We start from the raw sequence: 17,599 nt of genomic DNA on the forward strand, positions 1-17,599 counted from the left end.
AGTTTATATTACCAGTGCTATACAGTACATGTATATTTACATATTATATTAGATTTTATATATTGAGGTCAGCCTTATACACACATATATATATATATATATATATAAACACTCATCATCAACACAGAAAACTTCTCGCTTACATTATTGTATACCTGAGCCGTCAATATACCTGAGCTATCAATAGTTGTGAGGGTAATTGACTAACTATATTGTTTAAAAAATTACATATCCTTGACCTTACACTACACACACACACACGCAATAGATAGCTTATTATACATTAATATTATATACATTTATAAATGGCATAACTATCTATTGTAAAAACATATTTAGTATACTATATATATATATATATATATATATTGTAATAGGTAATTGCTGTACAATATTACTGGGGTATTATGATAGAGCACCGGTAGATGTTTATAACCCCAGTGTTTGTGCTAATCCATTAGAAATTACCTACTATTAGCTAACCTGACATTAGTTGTTAAACTAATTTTTTTTTATTTAACTAAAATGATTATAATCAGATTATTTAGTAATTTTTTTGTTTGTTTGTACTGTATATTTGTTTGTATAATAATAATAATAAAAAGTGGTATTAGTTTTTTTTAATATATATATATAGACAAAACAAATACAGTACAGTATTAACAATACACATCAAAATAATAGTACTTATAAATTATATAATATATTGTAATTTATGATTATTATAAGTTAAGTACAAGATATTTATTATATATATTATAATATTTTGTATATGAAATTAGTTTTAATGTACATTGATTTGTAAATTGTGTGTATATTATTGATTGAAAGAGATTTATATATATATATATATATATTAAATACAAACAATCAATATTTTACAAGAGATTACAATAACAAGTGAATTAAATAAAATAAACAAAAAAAAATAATTTTAAATTCATTTATTTATTTTAGTTTATAAATTATAATATTAACTGTTATATAGACAACAATATTTAAAATACTAAATATCTCTAAAGTTTATAAAACTATCGATTCAATAGACTATAGAGTCATAGGGAAAGTCATAAATTTTATTAAATAATCCCAAAATAAAAACTTTAAAAATAATCACTTTAATAGTCACACAGTAGGCCTACCCTTGTTAGTGGCTAATGTCGGCCAAATTACTGTCCAATAATAATATTAACGGTATTATATTGATTGTCGGCTAATATATATGGTAACAGTAGTGGTGATGGTGTCGGTAGCACTCAATTTGAATACTAAAAAAAGTGGTTACCCACTATTCCCGTAGCCAACACTGGCGGTGAATTTGCTGTCAGCCAACTGTCCCTCTTATCAAACAACTAAACCGATGGACAGCTATGTTTAAGGACAGGAACAACGGTAGTTCACTGGTAGTCGGCCAAAATATATGCCAACTTTGAGCGCCGACTATCGGAAGTGCTGGATATCAACGTTGAAATATCTATGGCCAGCATATATTTGTTGGACATATTGTTTGGCCTTCGGTGTTGCATAATAGCTGGCATTGTTTTATATGGGATGTATGCCGACCATTGGTTTTGCTCTGGTGCTGGTGTTTCAGCTCCGCCACCGATGATAATGACGATGACGAGGAACGGGATGTGCATATAATTAGCAAAAAAAAAAAAAAAATCGGCGGCAACACTAAGTACGACACACCAGCTCATGGCCGCCGATTTTTTCCCGACCCGTCGCCCCCAATATATCTAGTCATAGGTCGCCAATTGACTCTCACAGCCGGTAGCTCCGGGATGGCAGACATTCAGATTATAAAAAATAGTGTCTAAACTATCTGCTAATTTGGTGTCCATTAGTTCATTAATTATTAGTATTATTTTAATTAATATATATATATATATTATTTTCATTAGTCTTATGTATTGATTTTTTTATAAATATTATTTATATATTTTTTGTGTGATTTTTTTTGACTCAAAATTGAATATATTATATATAATAATAATAATAATAATAATAATTGGTTTATTGTTTAATTGTATAAAAACATTTTTGCTGTTGTTTATTTTTGTTGTAGTTTGGTTTAAATAAATACAAAAAATAAGTCAATTTATTTTTGGTCAATTTTTTTTGTTGTTTTAAATTTAATAAAGTTTTTATATTAAAAATTTATTTAGTAAACTTAAATTATAATTTTTCATAAATAAATAAAATATAACACTTATATATTGCTATAAAAAGCAAAATTACAACAATTTATTTTAATAATACTAATAATTATTAATTATTATTAATATTAATCAATACTTTTATATTATAATTTACTTACACGTGCGCGCACGTGTTTAACTCAACAATAATTATATAGCAAACTAATAAATTTAAATAATTATATTTATTACACAATTTTTGTTGTTTTATTCAACAGTTTTACTTATAAAAAAAATTTGTGAACAAAAAAAATTGTTAGAAATATCTCACATTTGAAAACTAATTTTATAATTGTTTTTTCAATTATCAATCAAAAAATCATGTCCGCAAACAATAATAGATTTGAAACAACAACAACACTATTGATTAGTATAATAATTGTGATAATATGTGCCAAAACTACTATTATACTGTCGTTGCCGACAAATAATGATTTGAATACTACCACTACTGCCGGCACCCGTATTAAGCCGCCGGTAACTGATATGAATGTTACCGTACATAGCACTGGTAGTTATTATACTGACGGCACAACAGCAAAGACAACCGTCACCACCACCACCACCACCACCGATAAGCCACTGCCAGCTAACCTATTGCTAACTGTGCTGATCGTTGTCATTGTCAGTGTTGTCGTATTGGTTGTCGTACTCATGTTTCTGTGCTGTTGGTTCTGGTTCTGTACTAACAGAGCCAATACTTCCACTACCACTCAGCGGCTGGTGTCCAATGCCGATGACAACAGCAGCAGCACCAGCAAAGCCATCGACAATAATAAATATAATAATAATAATAAGGACAGTAGGTCTCAGATAAACAACAAGAGTAGCAATGAATTGTCGTCGACGTCGGCCTATAGGGACAAGTCGTCACCCGATGCCCGATACGTTTACGGCCTGTATATGTCGACCATTCAGGACCAGGAGCAAAGGGATCGTAATTTGGTTGTTAATACAGCGGCTACAGGAGCTGCTGCTACTACTCCTGCGACTAACAGTGCTAGCAATAGTAGCAGCAAAACAGCCACTGGTGGCGGCAGTGGTGAAGGCGGGTCTAGAAGTCGCGAAAGTCTGAAAACAGCAAATAACAAACCATTAGCTGTCCGATCGGGATTGTCCGCCGGCAGTTCGGGTGCCGGTGCATCGGGTGGCGGCGGTTCGCTTAGTAGCGAATCGCTCAATGGTGGTGGCGGTGGTGGTGGTCGGATGGTGTCCGACCAAAATGACAGTAGTGTCGGTCGGGCAGATAGTAGCGAAAGTAGTAGCGGGAAAAAGTCAAAATCTCCCCGAAGACGACTACGCATACGACGACAACAATCGGTAAACAATAACAAAAACAACAATAACAACAACAATAGCGACAAACAGCGGTCAAAAGTAATCGCCGACAGTCAGGACAGTACGGATAATGTCGACAAACGGGTCAAACAGTTGCTGAATGAGTGAAAAATGATAATTAAACTGAAGTTAAATACACTTTTATTTTATTTATTTATTTTTTGTGTTAATTAAATTAATTTATTGTTTTTTTAGTTTTGTTTATTTGTTAAATTAATTTGACTCTATTTTGATTAAAAAAAATTAAAATTTCAATAAATTTTGCTGGCTTAATTAAAACAATTAATATTTTTTAACTAATTTTATTAAATCTATGATTTTATCTACAATTTATTGATATTTTATGATTACAGTATAATTGAACTGTTTATAATTAAATATTTAAATTTTAATAATTAGATATTGAATATAAGTAAATACAGTTAATTAATTATTTAATTAAGATATTACTATTGATAAATAAAAATTTACTTAAAAATCTTAAAATTTAATTACATTATAAACAATTATTAATTTATTTTAATATTAATATATTAATACTATATTTAATTAAATTTGTTGTTAAATTAATTAGCTATAATAATTAAAATTAATTTAGTATTTATGTTGTATCTATACATAATTCAACATAAATGCATAAATTTATACTAGGTAATAATTTATATATTTATTTTACTTTTATATATAAATTAGACAACTTGTTATTACTGTATTAATATATATGTTTATATTGTATATTTAATAATTTTTTACTAAACAATTTAAGATTAAAGTTACTAATAAATTATGTATTTTATAAATTTATGTATATTATATTTTATTTATTTATATTTATAGATAATATATATATATATTATAGATAAAATATTTTAAAAATATCATCATTTTATTTTATTTTTTAAAAAAACTATTGATTTGACTTTTAAATTATCTGGCTAAATTATTTAACTATACCTAAACAAACATTAAATTATACTAATCTGATAAATTTATTTAATATTTTATTAAAAATTTTTAATCAAAATAAAAATAAATAAATATTTTTAATAATCCAAATATACTCGGATACTGTATAATATTGTTTTGTGTATAATATATTAAAGACAATCGTTTAATATATATATTATATAATGGGGTCAAATATACAGTAACATCCAATTGTTCATCTATTTAGTGATTATTACTTTTTTAAAAATCAACAAAAAAAATAATAATAATGCTAACAATTATTCGGCAAATAATAAAAACTATTTGGTATTAAGTGCTTAAATATATAATAGAAAAAAATTATTAATGATAATAATAATGATTTTTTATATTTATTTTTATTATTATTATTATGATTAACACCATCACTACTAATCATAATCATCATCACTGTATAGTATTAGTGTAGAGTCATCTGTAAATTATGATTACATAGGGTATGATTAGTGAAACTTAATAATTGCAATAATTTTTTATTTGTTTTGTTTTTTTCATATAATATTATATATACTGTATATACCGTATATACCATATATATATATAATCTGTTTAAATGGACAAATTGGCCTCAATTTTAATAGTAGCTAACAATAATCATCAATAGTGTAGAGTATATATAAACATAGATTTATATATATTTTACACATATTTTTTAAAAACACTTTCACTATTGATAATCACATTATAGTAATCATAATCATAAACAATATAGTCATTCAAAAAACAAGTGCCATCATTATTGTTATAAAATTTTATAAAAAAAATTTATTTAATTAAAAAATATATTTTTAATGATTTAATAAAACTACAGTGATCAATATTATGGTAAGTGTACAGTATATACTATATATTTATTTATTAATTATAATATTTAAATTAACTAATTATTATTATAAATTAACAATAAATTTATTATAATTATAATTTAGTTAGAAATCTAATCAATTATACTAAAAAACAATTATCAATAGTACTAACTATAATATTAATAAAATCAATATAAACTAATCAATTATACTAAATATTATTAATAAAGTTTATAAATCATATATTATCTAAAATGATGTTTTTTATAAATGTATTTAACAACTATATAAAAATAATTTTTGAATTTAACATTAGTTGTTTTGTTGTTTTTTTTTTAAAAAAAAACTCATTAAATTATTTATAGATTTTCTTAATAACTTATAAATATTTTTTTTAATTTGAAATACATTAGAAAAAAGAGAGGGAAATATTAAATATAATAATAATTAATTGCAGACAAATTTATCACAATTGCAATTAACATTTATGTTATATATAACTTTATATACTAATATATATATATATATATGTAATTTTTATTTTAGATAAAACTAATATCCTTATCGTTATTATTGCTACTAATAATATCGTCGATAACCAACAACAACAACAACAAATGGTTAATCACCGGAGGAAATGCCATAGAGTTTGTTAGCGATTATTCAAATGCCGATCGCTTAATGGTATATAAGCCTGGAGGAGGAGGAGGACTGGCCTATCAATATAGCAGCCGTAATAATAATAATAATAATAGTGTCAAACAATATAACAGTGCCGTCTATGATGGCAACAACAATGATGATGAATACTCGGCCAGTAGTAGTAGTAGTAGTAATAGTAATCATGTTAACAATAATAGGCATCAATTGATGGCCATCTCATATCGTGATAATGATGAGCCTAAATCCCTGAGCTATCAATCGGACTATAATGTAATATAAATAATATATAATAATACTTTTTTGATATGCTATTTAGATTTTTTTTCAAAATCAATATTATTATTTTTATTATTATTATTTATTGTATACCTGTATGAATATTTAGCAGTTTAATAATCTATATTATTATATGTATAGTATATGTATATATTGTTAATATGTTAAGTACTAGAAAATGTTATTATTTTCATATTTAATATAAGTATTAAATTTTATGCATATTTCTATATTCTATACAAATTGATAATACATAACTTAAATGCCCCCTTAACATAACAAATTGATTATTTTGTCATATATTATATATATATATATAGGAGACGCCAATGCCTTATCAGTTTCATTATGATATCGATGATGGATATGGCAATAAACAGGACAGACACGAAAAAGGTATGTCATGTTATATATATATATATATATATATATATATACCGTATCCCATAAGGCTATCAAATATTATAATCAGTTAATAATATTTAGTTATTTTTTTTATTAAGGCATGTCATGCAATAAATATGTATTTTTATATTTTCAAAAAAAACTTAAATATTTTAACAAATCTCTCTCTCTCTCTCTCTCTCTCTCTCTCTCTCTCTCTCTCTCTCTCTCTCTCTCTCTCTCTCTAACACACGCACACATACTCACTCACTCACTCATCAAATTAATTTTTTTTATAAAAATCTATATCTCAATGTCTATCGATATATTTAAAATCCTGACAACCGTTTAATTTTTGCTTAAAATTAATTTTTTATAACTTTAATATCATAGTAGTAGTAGTAGTGTTATATTATGATATATTGATACAGTATATACTCAATTCTAGACTTTAATACACTCTCATATATATTGATATATCATATCTTTATTTATTTTTTAAATATTTTTTTTGAAATAAAAACTAAATTAATTTTTATGCCTTTACATAGCGGATCAATGATATTGAGGGGTAAAAAATTTTTACAACAAAATTTTGTGAGAAAAAAATGCTACTATATATTAATAATATTGAAAAAATTATATTTTTTCAACAAAAAAAACAAAAGATTGTTGATGAGAAAAAAAAACATTTTTTTAGTGATAAAAATCAGCTAATAAATCATTTATAGCATAAAAACATTACATATATTATGCGATTATGTATATTATAATATAATATTAAATTTTTTTACGGTTACATATTTTTAGGTACTGTAATATACAGCAAATTTATTATATAAAAAAAAATTTTTTTTTAAATTTTACTACAATTAATTTTCCATTGCCAACTATTATAAAATTAAAAAATAATAATATATTTATTACATATAGATATTTTGCATGCAATTTAAATTATGAGATCTAAGCGATAATTTTTATGAAAAATTTTTATGAATTTTTTGAATTATTTATTTCTATACTTAACAACCCTATAGTTTGATATTAATATATACAGTATAATATACAGTGTATGATATATTAAACAAACATTTATCACAAGTATTTAGTATTAGTAGTAAAAATTTTATAATTAATTTGTTTTTTGTTTTGTTTTTAAAATTGTCTTTTAATTTTGTTTTTTTAATTTAATTTTTTTATTCATGTCTTTTATAGCCGATGTTTACGGGAATGTTATCGGAAGTTACGGCTATTGGGATTCAAACGGAATTTATCGAAAAGTAATAAAAAAAATTATAGTTTTTTTTACTTTAATTGTTTTTAAATGAAACTATTATATCATCGATAGGTAGACTATACGGCCGATGCCGACGGTTTCAAAGCCAATGTCAACTCAAACGAGCCGTACCTCAGACACGGTGTCAATCCGGCAGACGTCAGACTTGTCGTTGAGGAACAACCTATTCCAGGTGTACTAAGACAGTCGTCATCGACAGCTACCGGTGCTAATGGTGATGGTAGTGGTGGCTATGATCGTAATCTAAACTATCGACGCAATGATGGTGTAGTTGTCGTCGATGATGCTGTAGTCGACAATAATCAAAACAGATATGAAAAATTGTTAAGCAATCAGATCAGGGATGTTATCTATATGAGGGCACCGGTAGATACAATAACAACATCAGCAGCAGCTACCGCTAGATTACAAGCTACCGGTGATCATGAATCGTATGAATTGTTGAATAATTATTATAGAAATAATGTTAAAAATAATTATAATAATAATAATAATTATAACCATAATTACAATTTGGCCCCAATTTTAGCAATGCTAAGTAAGTCACGATTTAATTGATTATAAATGTAATAATAATATATTTTTTTGTTTAGTTATTTTGCGCTAATTTGATATAGTTTTTTATTATTATAATTATTATAAGTAATTTAATTATTATAATATTATCAAATAATAATAATTATTATTATTATACTGTATTATTATTTTATATAAATCTGATTTTAATAATCCAGAATAATTAAAGCGATTATTTATAAAAATCTAATTTTAGATACAAAACAGTCATTCAATGAAAGGCAATTCAATCACAACCTCATGCCTAACCTCATGGCATACATGAGCCCAACTGTTAACAGTGAAGCCGATGACCATCGTATGATAGCCTATCCAAGTAAAAGGCAATATAATGATTAACAAAAATTATTTAAATTAATTAAATTTTAATATATATATATATATATTAAACATTAATATTTTAATACTATAATAATATATAACTCATTTACTAAACAACAAAATAATACCGTAATTATTATTATATGATATGATTACTGTTAACATTATTATTAAATAATTTAAAATAATATAACTTATGTTTTTTATTTTTTTTTACATATAAAATGCATATATATAATTCATAATAAAGATAATAATCACACAATTAATCGCAAACAAACAAAAAATGTTAAAATAAACAAAAAAATATTTATAATTTATTTTCATAAAGTTATTATATTTTCATAATTTGATTATATTGTACCATATAAATAAAATATATCAATTATTAAATTTTTAACTGATTAATTATTTAATACAATCATAATAATAATTATTATTAAATTATTAGTTTAATTCAATGACAATTGTTGTATTGTTGAGCCCAAATAGATTTGCCACCAATCAATATAGTCTATATAATAATAATAAATATTTATAAAAAAAAATTATTATTAATAAAAAAACTAAAATATAAAGTATTATTGAATAATAAACAAAAAATTAATTACAATAAAATTATAATAATATACCCATAATTATTATTATACTAACACACACACACACACACACATCAATTATATAGGGTATACAATTAAAAAATAAATGCTACCGTATATTAGAAATTGCACCAAAAAAATCATTAAAATACCTAAACTTTTTTTTTATAACAAGCAAACAAAACAATAGGTTATATTATTAGTTGCAAATATACAGTATTTTTATATTATATTCAATAAATATTTTAATTACTAACGATTAATAAATATATAAAACATGAAATAACAGCAAAAACAACAATAAGAAAATTTTAAGCCTATTATTATCAATAAATATAAAAAATAAGGTTTTTTTTGATAATTTTAAGGTATTGTAAAAGCTATTAAAAAAAATTCAAGCCATAGTATGCCTAGACTTTGATAATGAAGTTCATTATCCATTCAGACAACCAGAGAGAGAGAGAGAGAGAGAGAGAGAGAGAGAGAGAGAGAGAGAGAGAGAGAGAGAGAGAGAGAGAGAGAGAGATTTGGGAGGTGTTAGACCCCATAACAAACCCATTAAGAGCACAGGGAGGAGAAAAATGTGTCAGAAAAATGACTGATCAACTCTATTGTCTTCACACGAATCAATGCATTATTGAAGTAAAGCAAAAATATTTGTTTTTTATTTATAAAAAAAAATATATAATAAATTTTTTGTTTTGTTTTTGTGTTAAATGCATTACACTTATAAATATACACTTATTTGATAAACTAATAGCCTTTCCCTTTAAAGCATAATGCATACAATTTTTTTTCCTATTAAAAATTAAAATATTTTTAAATCTATTAAAAAAAAATTTTTTAAACGCATTAAGTGATTCATATCAAAAATTTTAAACAAAAAATAATATTAAATATAAACACACACTTAGTAACAATTTTTTTTAATGACCTTTAAATGGTATTGTAATTTAGTTAAACATATTATAATATAACTAACATTTTTTTTTGATTTTAGTTTCTGCTATACTATACTATAATAATATTGTTATTATTGTTTTATTTTTTCATTGAATACAAACCTCACGTCATAAAGCAATTTGCGAAAAATGCGTGAAATTTTTCAAGAATTTAATGAATAAATTTATTTTTTATTATTATTATTATTATTAATATTATATCCATTTAAATACTTGCATATTATAGTGAAAATATGCAATGTGTGGTGTAATATGAGATAATAGGAAAATCACTACTTATTTATTTTTTATTATTATTATTATTATTAATATTATATCCATTTAAATACTTGCATATTATAGTGAAAATATGCAATGTGTGGTGTAATATGAGATAATAGGAAAATCACTACTTATTTATTTTTTATTATTTTTTTGCTAATACCATAAAAGTCATTAAAAAAATATAGTTTTTCTTTTTTTTGTTGTTAAAAATATTGCTAATTATTTTTTATAATTAAAAACCACTACAAAAAAAATACAAACAATAAAATCGTTTCGTTTGCCGACCAGAGAGAAAAAAATAATTATAATATAAGACTTACCATCGCTTTGCAAGTCATTGATCTCTTGATTATTATTATCATTAGTATTACTGTTGTTTATCACCGGAGAAATCATTGTTAAGTCTTTAACAGATCGGGCGGTAAACTGCTGTTTGTTACCGACGACGCCAACACTGTCGTTGTTGTTGTCTATATCAGTGGTTGACTGGTCAGTGAACAGCTGAGCTAATGTCTTGAGTTTCGATAATTTTTCTTCAGGTATGACATCCGATACAATTGGTGTCAACAGATCGATAATTTCCGGCGTCTGACGGGTCGGTCGTTTGCAAATCCTATACAATAGTCTGATCCAATCGATTCGAGACATCACTCGCTGATAGGTTACCGATTGGAAAAGTCGACGAAACTTTGTACTCTTGTCGGTAGCGCCTATAGTCTTGAGTAGTGTTACAAACCAACACATTGCCAAATGTTGTTTAGCTGGCGATGTTGTTGTTACCGATGATGACTGATCGACGGCGTCACTGTTATCGTTGATAAATCGGTTGACCAATAGATTCAATAGCAGCGATAGACAACCGCTGTTTTCGGTAACAATTGCAAATAGACTCGAAAAACGTCTTAAATATAGTTTCGGTACACGAAGTGTATCGAAATTGATTTTTTTGCCACAAAGATATAGCTGCTGACCATTGATGTTGTCGTCATCATTGTTATCAGCGGCGGCAACAATATCACCGCAAATCAGATGGCTTACAAAGGCGTCAATCAATTCATTTCTATGTCTTTTAATACCATCAATGATTTGCTTTTTGATTGTCGACTTGTTCTTCGACTGTTTCGTCGCTGTCGTCGTCTCCTTATTGAGAAACTCTTGGATCAGATAATAATATTCATTGCGATAATCGTAAAACTCGTCACCGGCGACAACGACGACACTGTCATCGATAACTTTTAGCCAAAAATACTCGCGAAGCCAATCGAGACCAATACGCGATGCATTGCGAAGTTCATCCATCGACGGCTGCGACGATGACGAATGGCAGAGATTGTGTCGACAATCGATGATCCATTGCGGACACGAATATCTGTCGGCCAATCGTTTTACACTTTTCATGTTTGTCTCGTGCGAGTACTGCGATAATGCCGTACAGAAACGTATTACCGATAGACCTAATTAATAGATGAAATAAAGACAACAACAAAAAAAATCAATACAACAACTCAAAGATAGGCCATCACAAAGACCACCGCAATGTTTGACTAACAATAGAGCGAATAGACGGTCGACTCGTCGCTGGTTTCTTCCTCCTCCTCCTCATCATCATCATCGGTACGGTTGCTGTTATTTTGGTGGCCACCAGTGCCGAGATGACGATGATCTTCAATCATGGCGTTGATAATCTCTTTGGTGGCCATCAAGTTGACGGCAATATCGAGTGTAGCCGGGTTTCGGCGGACACGTGTCAGCCAAATAGTGATCTTGTTTTTGGCAAACGCTAACAAATCGTAGTCCAACACCAGCTGATACGTTGCCGTCGGCGTCGATTCACATGAGTCGACACCAACACTATCACCACCACTACTCTGGTAGACACTGTTGAATACAGTGACCAACTCGCGTGAGTCACACCACGGGCTAATCATCCAACCACGATGTTGTTGTTGTTGTTGTTGGCCATTATTGTCGGCAGCCAATGATTTTATCGGTGACCGATTTGTGGTCATTTCGGCTCTCAATATATGTATAGTTAATATCTGTAATGTATTGTAAATATTCAACACGTGTTTGATGTTTGAAATGTGTTACATATATTGTTGTATTGAAATGTCAATGTACTGTAAAATACATTTTAAAAAAAAAACGCTTAATTACTATACAAATATCTATAGAAAGTTTTAGTACTATTTACAAGTATATTATGTAATATGTAATGTTATCAATGATTTAACTGATAAATAGTACTAAACTATCGTTAAGTATAGTTAGACTGTTTTTTTATTTGTTTGTTTGTTTGTACAATGCATTGAAAACACAATTTAAAAAATAACAATAAAATTATTTAATAATAATATAATAATTGTATTTAAAAAAAAAAATTATTAACTAAATGTCTATTAATATATGATAAACAAAACAAGTTTTATATATTAAATAAATTAATTCAATTAAAAACTAATTATTATTAACTTATTATCTGTTTGTTTGTTAATCTGTAATAAAAAGGCGGGACTTGTATTGTGTTTATTGTGTGAAATACACTGTTATTATTGTTTTTTGTTGTAAATATAAACACAGTTTTCTTGATTGTTGTCTTTAAACCGTTTTTTTTGTGGATCAGTTCAATTGACAACAACAACAACAGTGGTCATTGTCATCAAGTGTCACCCAATTGTGTATAAACCACATATATATATATACAGATCACTCAATGATATCCAAGACAAACGCGTGTTGACTAACCCGTGCGCACACACACAACACGCGCGCAACCGACCTGTCGATGGGATAATAATAATAATAATGATATCATTAGACCACTAGTGGTAAACAGTTTCATCAGTGTCTTTGTCGAGTAGTTTTTTGTTTGTTTGTATTGTTGGATGTATTGGATGTATCAATCAATTAAGCCATTGATTGATTGATTGGTTTATTAATTGATTGTTTGATGTTTGGCTTCTTCAGGAATGCTGTAAATGTCTTTAAAAGCAATGATAATAACAATATGAATGTATTGTTTTTGTTTTTTGTTTGGTTTAATTATATATCATTTAATTGATGTCTTTATTATCTTTAGTTAAGTGCCATCAATAAGAAGAATAACAACAACAACAACAACAACACCAACAACAGTAAGACTATGTCTCAGACCAGCGAAGAGACGTCTATTAACGGCACCGGCGGTGGCGGTGACGACACTATTGATGGCTCCATCGATGTCGATGACAACTCATCGACGAAGACTAGCGGCGGCGGCGGTGGACTTAACAATGATTTACTGAACAACAGTCCGGATAATGATAGCAAATATTTATCGGATGATAATATTGATGAAGATATGGACACTACTGGCGATAGTCCGACAGCAACGACGACGACGACAGCAACAATAACAACAACAACACGTGTGACTACACGTAACTCTAGCCGACGGACGACTACGGGTGCCAATTGTGAGGACATTAGCGACTTTAACAATACAAATGGTCGACCACCGTCAACGGCGGCGGTAAATAAAAGAAAGAAAAAGTCGGCAAACAGTCAACAAACGGCTAACCAAATGAACGGTTTGTCGGGTAGTAGTAGTAGTAGTAGTAATAATAATAGTAAACAAAAACCGGACAAAAGTGGTACCAAAAATAAGATGCGCTTACAATACAAGTTTTCCTATTGGCTTCGGGAGGATCATCGGAGTCCTATATTCGGTGTCCAATTTAATCAACATATGCCTGATGGTCAAAATTATTTTGCAACTGTCGGCAGCAATCGGGTCTCAGTTTACGAATGTATGTGCGACGGAAGTATTAGGTTAGTCCAGTGTTACGCCGACACTGATACCGACGAAAGCTTATATACCTGTGCCTGGAGTTACGATGATATGACCGGCTATCCGCTGTTGGCAGTGGCCGGCAGTCGCGGTATTATCCGAATAATTAGTAACGCATCCCAACAGTGCATCAAACACTACATCGGACACGGTATGTGTGGACACTATTAATTTGATTTGTTTATTAATTTTTAATTTTACTGAACTATTGTCTAATTGCTACCATAATTTCTTACCACCCACCTCCCCCCACCCCCTGCTGTCTCAATAGGTAACGCTATTAACGATCTCAAAGTACATCCAACGGATCCCAATCTGCTGTTATCGGTCAGCAAAGACCATACGCTGCGTTTGTGGAACATAAAGACCGATCAGTGTATAGCCATTTTTGGCGGCGTCGAAGGTCATCGGGACGAAGTATTGTCTGCCGATTTTCATTTGCGTGGCCACAAGATTATCAGCTGCGGAATGGATCATTCGCTGAAGATCTGGTCGATGGACACCGAAGATATACAGCAAACAATTAAGGAATCGTATACGTATAACGGCTCGAAAACTAATAAACCGTTTGAAACTATACGTAATAATTTTCCATTGTTTACCACTCGGGATATTCATCGCAATTATGTGGACTGTGTCCGCTGGTTCGGTAATTTTGTATTATCTAAGTCGTGCGAAAATGCTATTGTTTGCTGGAAACCGGGCAAACTTGAGGACGAACAGGACATTGGTTTACCGAAAACCTATTCAAGTGATTCTTCAACTTCGACACTAATTCATAAGTTTGAGTACAAAGAGTGTGATATTTGGTTTATGCGATTTTCGATGGACAGCCAACAAAAGATACTGGCTCTGGGCAACCAAAATGGTAGAGTTAATGTGTGGGACGTGGATGTCGACGATCCCTTTGTGCCCAGGTATGTGTGTGTGTGTGTTTGTGTATATGCGTGTATTAAGCATCGGTATGTGGTGTGTGTGTTGTGTTTTTTATGTATGCATACCATTAGCTAAGATATACATAAGCATTAACTCATATATTCTTGTTTTATATACAGTATATATATGTGTATATAATTATTATTGTTTTACTAGTTTTTTATTCAAACCAAAAATACAAACCCTATTTCTCTCTCTCTCTCTCTCWCWCACACACACACACACCTCTCCCGCTCTCTCCCTAAGCTTTAATGTATTACTAATTGAGAAAATAATTTGAATTTTATATTATTTATTATTTATATTTTTTTATTTGTTTTTTTTGTTTGCAAACAAAAATGTTTTGATATTTTTAGAGTGAAAACAAAATAGTCATTAATTTCCTAACTTTTAATGTTGAAGACATTTAACATAAAATTCTCATTACTTGTGTGTGTGTGTGTGTTGTCTGATATAATTATCTTTTAATTTTTTATAAAAATATATTAATAAATAGTCAAATTTATAACTCATTTATTCATTAAATTAGTTAATTTATATTTAGTTTAATATATATATAATGATATCTTTTTAAACTATATGTTTAAGTTATACAATTGATAATATGTGTGTGTGTGTGTGTGTGTGTGTGTGTATCGGTAATACATTATATTGGTGTCTAAATTATATAGCTATTGAAATATATTTATAAATATAATCGGATTGATTGATACACTATTTTTTCTCAATTATTTTCTATACATAAATATAATATATTATTTTTGTTTGTTTCTATACCTCCCAATGATATCTTTATATATAAATTTAAAGGTGTATCCAATTAACTCATCCAAAGTGCACGACAGCCATACGCCAGACCTGTCTGAATAGCGACGGCTCTATATTGTTATGCGTTTGCGATGATAGTACTGTCTGGCGCTGGGATATTAGCGGCACTGGCGGCCAGTCATCCACATCATCATCATCATCAACAACAACAACTAGTACTACTACTGCTACTACTACCATGACCACCAACTGTACAACCACTAGTAGTACATCCACACCCACCATCCCCACTACCAGCAGCAGCAGCAGCACGGGTACTATCATCACGGGTAATGCCAGCATAGCTGAACAGTTGACTTTTGACGAGCCATCATCGTAACGCATACCTAAACCGTAACCATTCATAAGTTTCATGTATATGTATAAAAAGGATAGGGATTACGAGTTTTTTTTAATAATTTAAATAAAAATAATAATTAATTACAACCAATCAATCAATTGGCTGATTATTAAAAGAAAATTTATGACATTTTTATTATTGTTATTAATCAATAATAAAATCATTTTTTATATTTATATATATATATTGTAGATTATTATCAATGATTATTCGTGATTTTAATAAGATTTTTTTGTCTGATAATTTATTTTGATAAAACTTATGTAGTTTTAAAACAAAAAATTTTAATACAAAATAAAAATTTGATTTTTTCCTCAAATTATTAGATAATATATTATTTTTTTTATATTGTTGTTGTTGTTGTTTTATTATGAATTTAATATATTTATTTTAAGTTATTTTTTTATTTCTAGCAAAAAAAATAATTAATAATTAATTTGAATGTCACTAACGTTTATTTGAGTCTAAATTTATATATATATATATTTTTTAAATAACTCAAATTTCATATGACTTAATAAGCTATAAAATAATCAATGTTTTATTTATGAGCGACAAAACTAAACGAAAATATTTTTTAAAAATAAATAAAAATAATTTATTTTTTTTTGTTGAAACATTTGAATATATATTTAAATTTTTTACGATGTTTTTTCCTAAACGACACAACAATTATTGATATTATGATATAATAATAATATAAATGATTAATATATTTTTGATTTATTTATTATTACACAAAACAACATTGACAATTGACATTTATATATTGAATATATGATATGATTATTATTTATTAGTAGTAGTATTTTATTTAATAAATATGCATTAATTTGTTTTCTTAGTTTATTAAAACAAAAAATTATTAACCATTTTTTTAATATATATTTATTTATGTTAAGTGTGCACAACATTTATCTACTTTTTTTAAAAAAAATATGTATTTTTAAAATAATAATAATATCACATATTTTTATTTAAAAAAAAAACTA

The 17,599-nt window shown here is 27.6% G+C and overlaps 3 protein-coding genes across 4 annotated transcripts; 2 read left to right on the forward strand and 1 right to left on the reverse strand.

Annotated features, from left to right (window-relative positions):
* The first annotated feature begins 6,013 nt into the window (after window positions 1-6,013).
* On the forward strand, window positions 6,014-8,494 carry LOC128961064 (probable serine/threonine-protein kinase clkA). Its single transcript, XM_054307273.1, has 5 exons — window positions 6,014-6,265; window positions 6,592-6,667; window positions 7,871-7,935; window positions 8,004-8,383; window positions 8,482-8,494. Exons 1-5 carry the CDS (start codon window positions 6,014-6,016, stop codon window positions 8,492-8,494), a joined length of 786 nt encoding a protein of 261 aa, XP_054163248.1.
* Window positions 8,495-9,301: 807 nt separating this feature from the next.
* LOC128961065 (uncharacterized) lies at window positions 9,302-12,766 on the reverse strand. Its single transcript, XM_054307274.1, has 3 exons — window positions 12,224-12,766; window positions 10,995-12,128; window positions 9,302-9,363 (listed from the first exon to the last, which is right to left on the reverse strand). The coding sequence occupies exons 1-3, from the start codon at window positions 12,681-12,683 to the stop codon at window positions 9,302-9,304; spliced, it is 1,656 nt and encodes a 551-aa protein (XP_054163249.1). The 5' UTR covers window positions 12,684-12,766.
* A 422-nt stretch (window positions 12,767-13,188) lies between these two features.
* Window positions 13,189-16,639, forward strand: LOC128961981 (polycomb protein eed-B-like). Of its 2 annotated transcripts, none has more exons than XM_054308324.1 (4): window positions 13,189-13,687; window positions 13,754-14,654; window positions 14,775-15,420; window positions 16,250-16,639. In XM_054308324.1, the coding sequence occupies exons 1-4, from the start codon at window positions 13,625-13,627 to the stop codon at window positions 16,584-16,586; spliced, it is 1,947 nt and encodes a 648-aa protein (XP_054164299.1). In that variant the 5' UTR covers window positions 13,189-13,624; the 3' UTR covers window positions 16,587-16,639. The 2 variants fall into 2 exon arrangements, with proteins under 2 accessions (XP_054164299.1, XP_054164300.1); XM_054308325.1 differs by having other exon boundaries at window positions 13,189-13,648.
* The last annotated feature ends 960 nt before the right edge of the window (window positions 16,640-17,599 follow it).

This window comes from Oppia nitens, unplaced genomic scaffold (genome assembly GCF_028296485.1).
Source record: "Oppia nitens isolate AA-2021 unplaced genomic scaffold, nextdenovo-longstitch-racon4-pilon3 scaffold5_pilon_pilon_pilon, whole genome shotgun sequence".
Classification (NCBI taxonomy): domain Eukaryota; kingdom Metazoa; phylum Arthropoda; class Arachnida; order Sarcoptiformes; family Oppiidae; genus Oppia; species Oppia nitens.

Coding starts and splice junctions, on each gene's coding strand:
- LOC128961064 (XM_054307273.1), top strand. CDS start 6,014: ATGGTATATAAGCCTGGAGGAGGAGGAGGACTGGCCTATCAATATAGC. Junction 6,266..6,591: donor GCTATCAATCGGACTATAAT/GTAATATAAATA, acceptor ATATATATATAG/GAGACGCCAATGCCTTATCA. Junction 6,668..7,870: donor ACAGGACAGACACGAAAAAG/GTATGTCATGTT, acceptor TGTCTTTTATAG/CCGATGTTTACGGGAATGTT.
- LOC128961065 (XM_054307274.1), bottom strand. CDS start 12,683: ATGACCACAAATCGGTCACCGATAAAATCATTGGCTGCCGACAATAAT. Junction 12,129..12,223: donor GACCGTCTATTCGCTCTATT/GTTAGTCAAACA, acceptor TCTATTAATTAG/GTCTATCGGTAATACGTTTC. Junction 9,364..10,994: donor CAATGACTTGCAAAGCGATG/GTAAGTCTTATA, acceptor ATTATTATATAG/ACTATATTGATTGGTGGCAA.
- LOC128961981 (XM_054308324.1), top strand. CDS start 13,625: ATGTTTGGCTTCTTCAGGAATGCTGTAAATGTCTTTAAAAGCAATGAT. Junction 13,688..13,753: donor ATGATAATAACAATATGAAT/GTATTGTTTTTG, acceptor TATTATCTTTAG/TTAAGTGCCATCAATAAGAA. Junction 14,655..14,774: donor CAAACACTACATCGGACACG/GTATGTGTGGAC, acceptor CTGTCTCAATAG/GTAACGCTATTAACGATCTC.